The sequence below is a fragment of the Corvus kubaryi genome, unplaced genomic scaffold, assembly GCF_017639235.1.
Source record: "Corvus kubaryi isolate FWS band 111438036 unplaced genomic scaffold, C.kubaryi_AGA036_p1.0 37385, whole genome shotgun sequence".
NCBI classification, from domain to species: Eukaryota; Metazoa; Chordata; class Aves; order Passeriformes; family Corvidae; genus Corvus; species Corvus kubaryi.
Genome location: NW_024581127.1, coordinates 16,341,611 through 16,356,140, shown reverse-complemented (window position 1 = coordinate 16,356,140; position 14,530 = coordinate 16,341,611). Strand labels below are relative to the sequence as shown.

At 41.0% G+C, this 14,530-nt stretch overlaps 1 protein-coding gene across 2 annotated transcripts in view; it reads left to right on the top strand.

Moving 5' to 3' along the window:
• The window catches only part of AZIN1 (antizyme inhibitor 1), a 28,010-nt gene extending 15,782 nt beyond the window's left edge, over nucleotides 1-12,228 (top strand). For both annotated transcript variants that reach the window (XM_042035965.1, XM_042035966.1), the window contains 9 exons: nucleotides 106-279; nucleotides 539-711; nucleotides 4,225-4,359; nucleotides 5,878-5,959; nucleotides 6,775-6,849; nucleotides 7,911-8,076; nucleotides 8,600-8,718; nucleotides 8,895-9,109; nucleotides 9,739-12,228. In XM_042035965.1, the coding sequence (XP_041891899.1) occupies nucleotides 106-279; nucleotides 539-711; nucleotides 4,225-4,359; nucleotides 5,878-5,959; nucleotides 6,775-6,849; nucleotides 7,911-8,076; nucleotides 8,600-8,718; nucleotides 8,895-9,109; nucleotides 9,739-9,850 (1,251 nt within the window). In that variant the 3' untranslated portion in view covers nucleotides 9,851-12,228. The remainder of the gene's footprint in view (nucleotides 1-105; nucleotides 280-538; nucleotides 712-4,224; nucleotides 4,360-5,877; nucleotides 5,960-6,774; nucleotides 6,850-7,910; nucleotides 8,077-8,599; nucleotides 8,719-8,894; nucleotides 9,110-9,738) is intronic.
• Nucleotides 12,229-14,530: the final 2,302 nt, after the last annotated feature.

Genomic DNA, 14,530 nt, shown 5'->3' with positions numbered 1-14,530 from the left:
AGGGTTAAAAAAGTACATAATTGTTTAAGACTTTGGGTTGTTTGTTTGTTTTGACAGCAAACCTACAATTTCAGTCGTTTTATTTTCCTATTCTTCCTTTTGCAGACTGGAAAAAAGGCATTTTATGTTGGTGATCTTGGAAAACTTGTAAGGAATAACATACAATGGCAGAATGTGATGGCACCAATAAAGCCATTTTATCCTGTAAAATGCAATTCTACTCCAGGTGTACTGGAAATTCTGGGAACCCTTGGTGTTGGTTTTGCGTGTTCCAGTAAAGTAAGTTTGTCTTGCTTATGTGCCTTATTTTCTTTCATATGTCTGCTGGTTTAAATTCATCCTTTTGGTATTAAGTGCCATGATTATAAATAAAACTTGAACTGGGAACTCATTTGTAACTGGCTGTTGAAAATCTATACTTCTGCCCTAGAAGCAGTAGGTAGTTTTCTCTTTGGTGTGGTAGTAGAGCACATAAAATAAAAATTCAGGAAAGATGGTGCAGTGCACTTTGTCAAACTGGTATGCTGCTGTTTTTCAGTCTGAAATGGCATTGGTACAAGACCTGGGCATTTCTCCTGAAAACATCATATACACAAATCCTTGCAAGCAAGCCTCTCAGATCAAGTATGCAGCGAAGGCTGGGATAAACATCATGACTTGTGACAATGATATTGAGCTGAAGAAAATTTCACGTAACCATCCAAATGCCAAGTAAGTGTCAGAATTCTGGTTTTGCTATTAATGTGGGGGAAACTTAATTTGCCTGTATTCTGGGTGGTTTGAGTTAGAAGCAAAGTACCTGCTTTCTTTAGTACAAATCACTTGGATTTGTTCTTCTCCTCTGTCTCCTTTGAAAATAGCTTTTTTTGCATCTTTTCCTGCTGAGTCTTGGCTTCCTAATACGATAGATAGTAGGGCCCTTGGTTTGGGAGAAATCTTGGGAAAAAGTGATTTTTTTAGGGCAATCTTGATGTAAAGGTTTCAGTGATTAAAGTTCAGAAGTCTGGCATTTCATCATCTGCAAATACATCTTCCTCCTGCTCTGTTGTGGCTTCAGTGTTATCTTTCAGGGAGTTCTGTTTGGGTATTACTGGCTCTGGCTGAAGTCAGGGCTGAGCTACCCAAAGAATGACTGTGTGCATCGGGTCCCATCTGGGATTTGGGCACACTCTGCAGGTCTATTAAATACACCTACAGGTATTTCCACATGATTAGAACAATGAGAAATTTGATTCCAGTTCTATTTTCAGTCACTTTGGTATTAGCTCAGCTGCTTTCTGTAGAAAAGTGATCAAAGCTGATAATCTGGTTGTTAAATATGACAATTTTATTGCTGCCAGTGTATAATGGTCTCTTGGGATGATAGGCACTCATGTCATTTAACATCACATCCCTCACATGTGGATGCTTTAGCTGTGGGCTATGCCTTTATGAAATATGGAGTCAGAGCCTAAGTGAATGTTACAGTGCTTTGCAGTGATTAAAGGTATAGCTTTCCATAAATGTCATTGGAGGAACTGAATTCCTGACATCCTTTACAAAGTCCTTTGTTCTAAACAGTCATTATGAAACTATTGTGTCTTCTCCCAAAACTGTGGCCTTTTTTTGGTTTGGGTTTTTTTGGGGGGATGGTGGTGGTATTTATTTGAGGGAGTTTTTTTGTTTGTTCAACACTACAAGATTTAATATTGCTGTTGCTGGTGATTACACTTCATCCTCATGGAAGTCTGTCTGTGCTTTGTGTACTGGAGAGAAATTCCTGTGCAAAAATGTTATGCAGGATAAATTTTTCTGAAACTGCTGGCTGTGGTATACTTAGTGTATTTGAAAGCCTTGGCAGTACTAAAGCTGACTGTTACATCATTAGTGTAGATCCACCAGTGAATAACTGGTAAAAGAGTTTTGTTAGCTTTTGTTGATTTATTTCCATGATTCTAACAACTTTTTTTAGAAGGTCTTGTCTGATAACATCCAAAGAAAGAGAGGATGCAGATTTTTCTTGAGCCAGAGAAATTGTAAATTAGGGAGGCAGTATGAAGGAGTATCATGAGCTAGAGAAAAACAATGTAAACTCTACTTCTTTTCGACGATCCCATTGTCTAATATTTGCAAAAGTTCCTGTTTACCAAGGGCAAGAAACTCAATTTCTACAAAAGAACTGCAATTTGATGTCTAAATTTTTTAGAAATATGATCTCTCTTATTGGATAGAATTTTTTCCCTTAATTTTATTAGAATTATCTTATCCAGGTCATTTTAATGTCGATGCTCAAATGACACATTTTTTTTCCTTTCTCTTCCTTGGCATAGTTTCCAAAATTCAAAGCCACTATATAGCCTTGTTTTTCCTATGTGCGATTGTTAGAGCTGAGTTGTGTAGATGAAGCCAGTGTGTTTTGGCTGAGGAAGTCATATTTAGGAAGTGGTTCTTCTCATTTTCTGAAAATTTGTGCAACTTCACATTAACTTGGTAATGGAGGGTGTCTTCTTTCATAACTGATGTTTCTGCCTTTGGAAGACTTGCCAACTCAAATGATTGCAATTTTTTTTTTAAGATGAGAAATGTCAGGAAGGAGTGCTTAGGTATTGCTTTTCTTTACTACATCTTTAGATTTTTTCCAGGCAAAGTTTAACTGCTGAGCTTCTTGGTGTCCTAAGAATGTCAGTGGAGGCAGGGTTGTTAAAAGTATCAACACCCCCTTAACGATAAAAAGTAAAACCAAATCCTAAATGCACACATCACCCTCTAGCCCTGCTGAAACCCAGGAGGAAGAATCCTGCTAGATTTCTAGAAGTCAGACTTAGTGGGTTTTGCTAGAAAAATAGCTTGATTCACTTAAAATGCTGCTATAACAATTCATCAATAAATTTAACATTGGATGTCTTTAAGGAGGGGTTTTGACTAATCTTAACATAAGGTTAAAAATTGTAGTATGAATTTGAATTTTACCATCACATTTTAAAGAGTTTGACTTGTAATAATTTTTTGCTATAGCTAGCACATTTTTCCAAATGCTTTGCAAAATATTGTCTTATTACAGATTTTTTGAACAGAATTTTCTGTCCTAGTGGAGAAGCAGAAAATGAGATGCCAGTCAGTTTCTCAAGATGAAATGGTATAAATTAAAATTAACAAGGATCGCAGGGCAGCCTGTGTGAGGACTTAAGACTTTTTGCTCTTTATAAAATGATGCATTTTAAACACATGAAACATTTGGAAAGAACTTGTAACAAGTCACGGTAGGTGTTAGGCTAGTAGTGGCTAGGCTGAGTTCTGTTTGTTGCCTGTCTTGTAAAGAGCTATTTCACTCTGGGTGCAGAGTTTCTTCCACTCATTTATACTCCTCACCGTGGTTAACTGCAATGTGCTCTGTCCAGTCTGCATGTATGTCATGACACCACCTCTGTTAAGTTTACTGCATGACTAATTAATTTATCTCTTGGGTGTGAGGGTGTGACTTTCTCAGTGGACAGCAGTTTGATTTTGTGAGGTTTTGGGGTATGTTTCTAGAGGTTTGGATGTGACCATGCCTTTGCCCCTCAAGTGTTACTTTAACACAGAAAAAGGTCAGCATTGGCACTGCAGTTTGCCAGATCAACCCAAAATGAGGCTTTAACCAGAGAGCAAAAGATGTCCCATGACATAAGAATGTAAGAGATGGTACTTGCTGCCTCTCTGCTCTGCAGTGTCCTGGAAGAAGGGGCAGGGAATGGACTGACCATCCTACCCCCTCACCCTCAGTCCATGTGCTTAGCCAGAAGGGGAGGTGGTAGGATATGGCCAGAGTGTGCTTTCGGTGTGTCAGCCTGGTGTTCTCCAGATGCTGAGTTTAACTAAGACTGATATGTGTCTGACTGAAGGGGAACCTCTTAGCTAGGGAGGAGGACAGAGATGGGAAAAATCATATTAGTCTTACTAGTTTATGAGGAACTATGCTTTATTAGAAGGTAACATTGCTTTTTATTACAGCGCTCAACAGACTCTTGCTGCTACAAGAGTCTTAGTTGCTGCATTTCAAATCCCTTGTCCTTGTTGGCTCCATGTTTTAGCCCCTAATTGCTAGTTTTTTCTCTGTACAGGATTGTTATTATTAGGTTGCCTTGATTCATCCATCGATGGAGCTGGAGTACTGACAACATAATCAACACACTTCTGAAAGTCTTCAGGCTTCACATGTGCTGATGATGTAAACCAACTGCCCCAATCATCTTCCCCTTCTCTTAGGCTCTTACTGCACATTGCCACAGAAGACATTACTGCTGGTGAGGAGGTGAATATGAAGTTTGGCACCACCCTGAAGAACTGTAGACACCTCATGGAATATGCTAAGGAGCTGGGAGTCCAAATAGTTGGTGTCAAGTGAGTAGCTTCATTGTCCTCTGCTGGCTGAGCACATATTTGTATGATGTACTTAAGATGTAAAATAGAAAAGAATTTTTCTCCTGTGACACTATTTTACAGGGTTTAAAAAAATCAACAAAAGCCCCAGACAAACAATATCACATCACTTTAGAATCATGAGCTTTTGCTTGCAAGCAAAAACTAGTATGAAACAAAGTAACTATTACAGACATCAAAGCAGTATGAAATGAAGTGTCAGATATCCTTCTGTCAGCATGAAAACTAAGTTTGGAAGCCTCTCCTATTCTCTAACTGTACTCTTGAACTTCTGTGGTAACTTGATTTGTATTTTTCCCAGCAATAAACAGTGTAACAGAAGTGCTAGTGTAGCATGGAATAGGTTGGGTAGTTTGAACAAGATGAACATGGGGTCAGATTTTGTAAGAGTTAAGGTTGTATGTCACTCTTTGATCATTTCAAGACAAAATACTCAGATAAGTTTTTGACTTGCAGGTGGCAGGAATGAATCCTGCATTCACAGAATAGAGTTCCAAGTTCTTATAAATGATCTGTGGTATTTTAATTGGAAGTTTGACAGATATTTTACTATATGGGAGAAAAATACATGCACAAGTCTGCTCTGCCTACCTTCAGCTACAAATCTATCATATGCTCATGACTGTTTTAGGAAAGCAACCAAACAAATAAATGGGTCATCAAGACAATAAAAAAAATTAAAGCCACATTTTGATGATTTAAACCACAAATGTTTTGATGTATATCTGTTTGAAATGAATGTTAAAGCATAAACTACAAATGTCTTAAAAAATTAGGTACTTCTGAAAAAACATGTCTCTTCATATAATGTCTTAACCAACTTTTATTAAAGTCACATGGCTCTTGTGCATTATTTTATTTAAATAATTTTAAAATCCATATGTGGATTCATGCAAGTAAGTTTGAAAAGTGACCTTTGCCTCAAAATGGCATTCCTTAGAGGAGTAGACTTGGAGTAGAGAACATTGTGGCTCAGGTGTCTGTATGGTCTGTCTAGAACCAGTAGACCATATTCCCCTTGAGGAAGCCCATGGGAATGCTGGCACTTGTTTTAGCACCTCAGTGACTAACTGCATATGGCAGTACTTAAATCTTTTGAACAAGAAACAAGAGAGGATTCAGGAGCTTGTGGGAGGCATCAGTACTTCTCTGCAGCTTTGGCACCTACTGAAGAACAACTTTTAGCCACTTTGTTAGTGAAGACTGAAAAATTCAGTAAATCTGTTATTTCTCAAAGTTGAGAATATTGTGGGACATTCTTGGGGTTAAGAGGAAGACAATCCTCAAGTACAAATCCAATGAAATAGAAGGCAGTGGTGGTCTGAGCTTATTCTTTGCACAGTTGCTGTATTACCATTTAAGCTTGTTTTGAGACACTTGGGAATGAATTGCTCATGTTGCTGTTTTATATGGTGAAACTATTTGCTTGGTCTGAAAGTTGCATGGTTCAGTGTATTAACTGTGTTTTATTTCTTTCAGATTTCATGTTTCAGGCTCTTGCAAGGATCTGCAAACGTACATTCATGCTATATCTGATGCTCGGTGTGTGTTTGACATGGCTGTAAGTAGATCTATACACACATGCAATTGCTACGGTAGAGACTCCATTCTAGTCTAATGATACTAATAAACAACTACATTCTTTCCAAAATAAGTCATTGGGGATAGAACTTTTAGTAAGGGACTAAATACTCCTTTGTGATGTGTGGTAGAGGTAAAACTAACTTTGTCCTAATTATGGTAATGAATACTGTCCCACTGATGGGCCTTGAATGCTGTTTAAAGTTCCCACTTTTGGTCAGGGCTTTTTGATACTCAGATCTCAGTCCTGCAAATACACAACTGATGCTTTTAGGTTACATTGAAATTGAACAATTGTATGCTGGCATCTATTGTGGCATGAGAAGTTTGTAAACTAAATAGAAGACTGCAAGTCTCTTTACTCTTATTACTGCAGTTAGTGCCTTAGCTGTGGCTGGTAACACATGGGGGCAATAAAATTGAGGATCTTGCTGATCTTTGTGCAAATTCATTGTAGTGGTCTAGTCACATGATTTGTGAATTTCTAAAACTGTCTTTTGTCAGAATGCACCACCTATTCAGCAAATACTGTCTGAATATAACAAAAGCCACAAGATGGGAGTTGATATTGCTGTGGGACTTGCAGAGAATTGTGTAACCAGCCTCTATTGACATCCCAGTGCTTTGCTACTAGATTTAATGGGGCTGTACTATGCCCTTACTCCCTCACTGGATGTACTCAGCTAAATATTTTCAAAAGTTTAAATACACAGAAAACAACCACAGTAAGGAGCAACAAAAATATTTTTGCATTTACAGTTGTTCATGTACTTACCTTCTGCCTATGCGTTTTAGGAAGAATTTGGCTTTAAGATGAACATGTTGGATATTGGTGGGGGCTTCACAGGTTCAGAACTTCAGCTGGAAGAGGTATGCAATATGTTGGAAGTTGAAACTCTTAATTTTGAAGAAGCTGAAGTGTTTAACCTTCAAACTGCAGCTTGAATTGATAGCTGAAACCTAAGTTCAGTGTTAGACTGTAACTCAAGATCCCAATAGCTGGGCTTGTATTCTTGATCATGGATAGTGTAATCAGTTCTTGGAGGGGATCATTACTTCTTTTTAATCATGTTCATACTGGGTGAATGCTGACTTGAGTTTGTTACAGATTAAATTACTATCTGAAGCAACCCTATCAGTAGTAATTTAAGGGGTTTTTTACTGTTATTGTCCAGTTGGTGACTCTTGCATGATTTGGGCCAGGGTAGCTTAGCATGCTTTGGATCATAAACCCTGTTGCTACTGGATGAAAACTTCTGATATTTTGCTTTAGAACTGAAAGCTAAAGGTCTTGATTTGGCTAGACTCTGATTTGGCCTAAATGCCATCTTTAGTATGAAGTGGCACATAAAACAGGATAACCAGTTTACACTGTTATGTTGTCTTAAAACATAGACTCTGTGAATTCAGGACAGTGAAAGTGATGCAGGGAGGAGTTACTAACAGTAATCAGGGCTTTTCTCTCAATTCTAATGGTTCTATTACTTGTCCAAAATATCTGTTAATCTTCAAATGTATCTTAAGATGTGAACATTAGTATTAAAGAATTCTGTTTCTAATATGATACTATTCAGAACTGATCAAAAAAAGGCCCTTTGCCTGTTCTTGTGGGTTCATACATAATTTTACATTATTTGTACTGCTGCATGGACATTGAAATTACTCGTGCAGTCTTGAGTGTACTACATCTTGAACTGTGGTTGTGAAGAGAGACTGTGTAGTGCTCAGACTCATGGTACTCAATCTTCAGTGTTTAGCAGAATGACCAGTTTTCTTACATTTTTTTTATAAATTGTGGACCTCTGGTAAAGGCCCTTCTCAGAGAACAGAGGACCAGAGTAATTATTTGGTGTGCTGACTAGACCTGTGTGTGTATCTGACACATCTGTAAGCTGAGTTAATTGGTCTTACCTCTGACTTCAATTTCCTAGGTTAATCATGTCATCAGGCCATTGCTGGATGTCTACTTTCCAAAGGAGTCTGGTGTTAGTGTGATTGCAGAGCCTGGATGTTACTATGTTTCATCTGCATTTACACTGGCAGTGAACATTATTGCAAAGAAGACTGTTGAGTATGATAAACTTCTTCCTTCTGGAGGTAAGGGTTGGATTTGTTTTCTGTGTTACGAATTGGTACAGGTAACTGCCCACTATTAGTTGGGATAGACTAGTTTATATATTTAATGCATTCCCTAATGCAGTGTAATATGCCTTTTGGATTCTGACCATATGTTCTCTGTGTATCTCACTGTTACTTTTATGTAGCACTTCTTGTATTCTTGCTAGGTTAAACCTATATTGGGTGCTTCACAGAAGGCTGGTAGAAGGTTCTGTATTAGAACATAAATCACGTCAACAGAGCAAGCTTACTTCTCTGCTTCTCTGGATTTATATTCTTAGCAGTGGTTATTACTGAAAGTATTAATTTTATTAAGCCTCACACTTAATGTTATAACTGAATTTATAATCTGGTCTCATACAGATTATTCTGCTTGTAATTCTCCCATTCCAGTATATATGGAACCCCCTTGTCAGGAGAAAGCAGCTGATTTAAGTTAGATTGCAAAAGGACTACTTATGACAAAACATGCATGCAAGGCAACTTCTTTTTTTACTTCCAGTGGAGCAAACCAGGAATGATGATGAACCAGTATTTACATATTACATAAATGATGGTGTTTATGGTTCTTTTGCAAGTAAATTGTCTGAGAAACTCAATACTATCCCAGAGGTTCACAAGGTGAGTCCTTCTATATTCTTCAGAGGTAGTCCTTACTATCTTTGTCTGTTGAATATATATTTAACACTTCATACATATATAATTGCTTATTCTTTATTGAATTAACATTCTATATATTTGAAAATTTTCTTATTCAATAAACTGAAGCCTGAATTGCCTCAATCATTTCCATATAGAAATACAAGGAAGATGAGCCTCTGTTTGCAAGCAGCCTTTGGGGTCCATCCTGTGACGAGCTTGATCAAATTGTGGAAAACTGTCTTCTTCCCGAGTTGAGCGTTGGAGATTGGCTCATCTTTGACAATATGGGTTCTGGTACCTTAGGTGAACAGTCTACCTTTAACAACTATCAGAGGCCACTGATCTACTACATGATGTCTTTCAGTGACTGGTAAGAAAACTATCTTGATAATGGCAAGGTTACTTCTGCTTCCTTCAGGAGTGTACACTTACAAATTACATTCAGTGGCAAATATAGGAGAATACTGAGTGCAAGAATGTGCCTTTTTCGTTTGTGGATTTTTATTTTTTGGTCTCTGTCTGACTGCTGAGACTAAACAGGGATCTCTAATAAAATGCCTTCTTTGCTTTAGGGATGACAAAGGAAAGCAAAATACCTGACTAATCTCACATGTGAGTTCAGTGGCAGTTGTAAAGTCTCTTACTGGCTTAACAAAGGCTGTTCAATATCAACCTTTGAGCTTTCCTAATCCAAGTAACCGCAGCTTGTGTACAGTGTTGGCACCATCATAGGCAGGAAGGGCAGTAATGCTCTTGTGGTGATGGAGAGTTTGGTAACCCATTCCTGTGCTGAGGTAGGCAGGGCCTTGCGCTTCCGTCCCTGGAGAGTGGCAGCATTTCTGTGTGCCAGGCACTGGCACAGCTGGGCTCCCCTCTGCCGAGCCTGGGGCCAAGCCACGCGGGGGGCACTTGGCTTCAAATGCTGTGTTGAGGCTGGTTTCTGAAGGGAAATTGAACCTGAAAACATGTTTTTACATCTCTTGACCTTTGCTGCTGCAGGGATGAGATGCAAGATGCTGGAATTGCTTCAGACACATTGATGAAGAACTTCTTCTTTGTGCCTTCGTGCATTCAGCTGAGCCCAGAAGACCGCTTTTCCACTGCAGCTTAAACAGGCATTAACGCTTCATTTAGACCTGCAGTTGCAAGTCTGTAGTTTGTCTGGTCAACATTCCAATGTGGAAGAAATGGAACAATCTTGAATTCAATTCATTCTCTTCAAAACTTGAAAAAATAGTAATAGTAATGGGGACCAGGCAAAACAAGCTACAGCTACAATTCAGTGGGGGGTGGGAGGGTTAGATAATGGTGTCCAAATTTAAAATCAAGTTCATTCAACCCCTGAGCGTTAAATATGCAACAAAATGGATGACTTAGTGGAGATGGAAACCCATCACTTGGGTTCTTCAACAGTTTACATACAAGTACAGTTTTTATACTAAGGATTTCTGTTAGAAAAGTCTTGTAAAGTTATTGTCTTTCGCCCAGATATATCAAATGTCAGTGGGAGACCAGTGTGACTTCATTAGATGTTTTAGTGTATTTAGAATGTGTAAATTTGTGCTTTGAACTGTAGTTTAATAAATGTAAAATTGCATCATAGTATTTGTTGTATTTGACCCTTGATGTATCCCTTGTATGATTGCAATAAAACTTTGTGTAGATTTTACTGTTTTTCAGGCTAACTTTGGGAGGAACTAGGCAGGTAGCTATAAAATAGGTGTATACATGATTGATTTGAGAAGCCTTCTTTTCTCTAGCCCATTGGTTCAGCTTTGTGTTAAACAGTAAAAATTTTCAGATTAATCAATCTGTATGAAGTGGAAGTCATGTAAGTTCCTGGAAGGCTAAAAGGCAATTTGTGGTGTGTTTTTAGAGCATGACCTTAGATTCAGTTCTTCACACCAACCAGCTAACCTGCACTCAGCATGGGTGTGCACGGAGAGGTTGTCTCAGCTCGTGTGCATGCAGTGCCCTGAGGCAGCATGGGTTAGTCCAATTCTGCACGTTGTCACAGAACCTTTGGCTCTTTTTTTTTAATAGTGTTTATTTGAAAAGTCTTTCAACTTCAGCTAGTTCTGTATAGTGCTGACTCTAGGGTAGGGCTGCACAAGACTTCAGAAACCTCAAATGCTCTCTTGCACTGGACTTCATTTAACTGTATCCATAATGTTAAAGGTAAATCAGATTGCTAAAAGTACATGTACATTGACTAATGAACTGCCAGAACTGGTCAGAGAATTTATTGTGTTACTACAGCCTCTTGATTTCTTCAAGGTCCTTTGCTTGCTTTCTCACTTTAACTTTCCCTACTTGAAAACTGTGGGAAGGAGGAGAAGAGGGTGTTAGGGTCTTGAGATGATACACTGAAGTCTGGATCCTACAGTCAAAAGGGAGTTTTTAAACCCTTTAGTTGGAGGTAAAATTTCTACCCTTTGGCTGCAAGTGTATTTTATATGGCCAGCTGGTAGGAAATTTTATTTTCTGGCTCTGTAAAGCAAAGATTTTATGGAACTTAATGAACTTCTACTTGAAAGTAAATTCTCAGTTTGTATTTGTCAGAACAGTTTTACAGGCCAGTTAGGAGATGCAAAATGGCTTATGCTTTGGAGATGCAGTCTAAGAAATACTTATTACTGTAATTAAATGTGGAAGTGAAAAGGGAGTAAATGATAGGGGGAAACCTGTGGTTTGGTTTTGGTTTTCTGGTTTTTGGTTTTTTTTTTTAACCTGAAGTTACTAGCTGTGACCTATCTCAAGTGCTTCAGTTTACCTGTTGAGGTCTTTCTAGACAAGACAGACTGCTGTGTGGTTTTTGACTAAATGCAAGTACAGTTGCCTAAGGTTAGATAATCCAACAGGATTCTGTCATACAGTCTTTGAGAGTTGTTTTATGTTAACTTACAGATAAGTAGAAAACTATTTCTCTATAAATGCAGCAGTGGTCAGAGCAGAAATACTTGCTGTACTTAAAGAGAGTCTGTTATTGAAGCCAACCTGGAGTCTGAATTCAGTATGTATTTCAGTTTGATTTGCTATGTGCTACTGTTTATATTGTAACTGCAGTTCAGAATTTTTACAAAATATAAAAAAGCTGGATGATTTCTTTATAGTACTTGGAAGTAATGTAGCCCTGTTGTGCTCACTAGACAATTGCAGCCTCTCTTGCTTGCTGAGGCTGTGGCAGGAGCAGGGGTGTGTGACACAGACCTGCAGCTTCACTGTGTGATGTGTTGATGGTCGTGCATGGCAAACAGCCCCACCTGCTTTGGCCTGAATGCTTCCCTGATGCAGCCCTGCAGCCTGTGCTCCATTTCCTAAGGAAGATCCAGGGCTGTGGGCCCAGACAAGGCTGTGGTACTGGTGTTGCCTGTTACTCCTTAGGAACAGAAGAAAATGGTTCCAACTTTTCATTGTGTGCCCAAGCAGCTGCACAACTGGCTTACATTGGATCAGAATAAAAGCGGGTGCCCTGGATCCACCACTGGATATTTTGCTGCTTCCTATGTACTCTTGTTTCTGCTTTTTTTCTGGGGGTGGGGGGGGTGTGGAGTTGTCTGTTAATGTTTCAGGTTTGAATCCTTGGGGTTTTTTTTAATTTAAAAAAGCCCAAAACACCTAAAAACAAACTAAAACAAAAAAAAAGACCCAGCCAAAAAAACCACCCCCCCAAAAACTTTGGATAGAAAAATTTGGCTCTCCTAATCCCTGAGAGCCAAGCAACTGCCCTTGTTCTGGTCCAGACTGATGTTGCTGACCCAGGACTGTACCTTGTGAGTCTCCTCTTCTGTGAGGAGAGGAGGGAGAATGCTCTCAGGGCTTTGCGAAGGCCTTGGACAGCAGCTGGAAAGCAAATGTAGCCCTAAGCAGCAGCCTGGATGCCAGCAAGGCGCCAGCAGCAGTGGCTGCCCAAAGGAGGGGCTCGGTGGGTGCTGGTAGTGCCAGCCGACTGCTACAGGGAACAGGGTATGTACCAAAGATGGTTTAACTGGCCTGATCATAAGTGAAGGAGAAAATTATTTCTGTGACTGCCACATGTACTTTCAGAAGGTGTCAGATATTACCTAAGTTTTCCTTTTGCTGGAAGTACTGCACTGACTCCAGGCTTGCTTTTTCTCTGAGCTCTTATTTCATCCCTTTATTAAAATTTCAAGTAAGTAGTAGTATGTAATTCACTACACCAGTTTACTGCTAGTTATTGCTTTACTGCCTGGGAGTCAGGTGCCTCAAGTACGTGCCCTGAGGTTTAAGGAAAAGCATGCTCTGCTGGATCCACAGCTGAGGGGGGTGGGAGTCTGTGGCACTGGCAGAAGACCTGCCAAGGGAAGGCAGGTGAAGGTTTCTTTAACCCAGGACTCCAGAGCTCTTCCCTAAGAGCTGGTCCTTTCCACAGAGGTGAGAAGGGTGGGGGGACCCTTCCTCTTACAGTCCTTATGTTGGAGTAACAAGCTTTATTCACTTTATTTGCAAGCTTTTTTCACTTCATATTTTCATCTTTTTGCAACTGCGTGGTCTTTGAGATAAATTAGGGGCATTGACCAACAGGATTACCCTCTTGGCTCACAGGACAAAGCTAATTGTGTTTGTCAGCCTGAGTTGGGATGTGGCAGCAGGGCTGCTCCCCCCTGTCTTCAACCGGCTGCTTCCCATAATTTCTGTTGAATATAATGCTTTATTTTAATGTTCTCTTGAAATGCTTGAATCAGGGCGGTAGTGCAGACCCTAATCTGTCAAATGTGCATCATGTAACAACACCTGTCCTACTGTGCCATGTCAGTACAGGGCAACTCCTTTGTATCAGTCAGATAGGGGAGAGAATACTTCAGGCCCGAGAATCTGCTTTTAGATCCTGATTGTATATTTTGCTCAACTACCCAGTCTCTCAAGTGTGACCCTTCTTTATACCCTTAAGCAAACCACTCAGCTATTTGTGTTACACGTTTATTACATTTTCCCAGTGGAGCTCCCTGTTATTGAAGGCGATGAAACAGAGGAGCTGTGCACTACAGCTCACTTGTTAGTCGCTTGCTGCAGCCAGCGATGGCCAAAGGATGTTATGGGCTCCACAGTAGCCATTCCCAGTACCGCCCCTTTGGAACAGCAGCACTATCCAGGGCCTCCCACTGCGAGTATCGCTGTTCGGAAGCAGCGCCTGGAGCGGCGGCCTTGGGGCACGGGGGCGAAGCCGCCCCGACCCCTCTCGTCTTCTGAGGCGGCCGCCGGAGCTGTGGCAGCGGGGCCGGTCCCCGGGAGCTGCGGCCAGCAGGGAGCTCCAGCGCCCGCCCGGAGCCGCCGCGGCGGGGGCGGAGGGAAAGCCCTGCCCCGCACCCCGCTCCAGCCCGGGCCGTGTCCCGGCGGCGCCGGGCTGGGCGCGCCGCGCAGTCACGGCCGCCCGCGACACGCTCCGAGCCGCCGCGTCACGGTCTAACGCGCTCCTTAAATGCCCCTGGAACTGCAGACGGGGGAAGCCGCCTGGATGCGTTAGGCAGTGAGTGCCAAGGGCGGCCCAGACAGGCTGTCGGGATCCTTTCCCGCAGGCTTTCCCAGCCCCGACGGGACGAAGCCCTGGGCAGCCTGGTCTGACCTAATGGCTGAACCTGCCCAGAGCTGAGCCTAAGACCTCCAGGGCCCTCTTCCCCACAGAACTACCCGGTGATCCTGTGACACCGGATCACAAACCCCCTTTCCAGTTTGAGCGGCACCACCGCCCTGGCTGAGCGCTGCTGGCCTGCACGGCTGGAGCTGTGCTGGCAGGTGCTGTGGGTAGGGCTGGCTGGAAAACCCGTTTCTT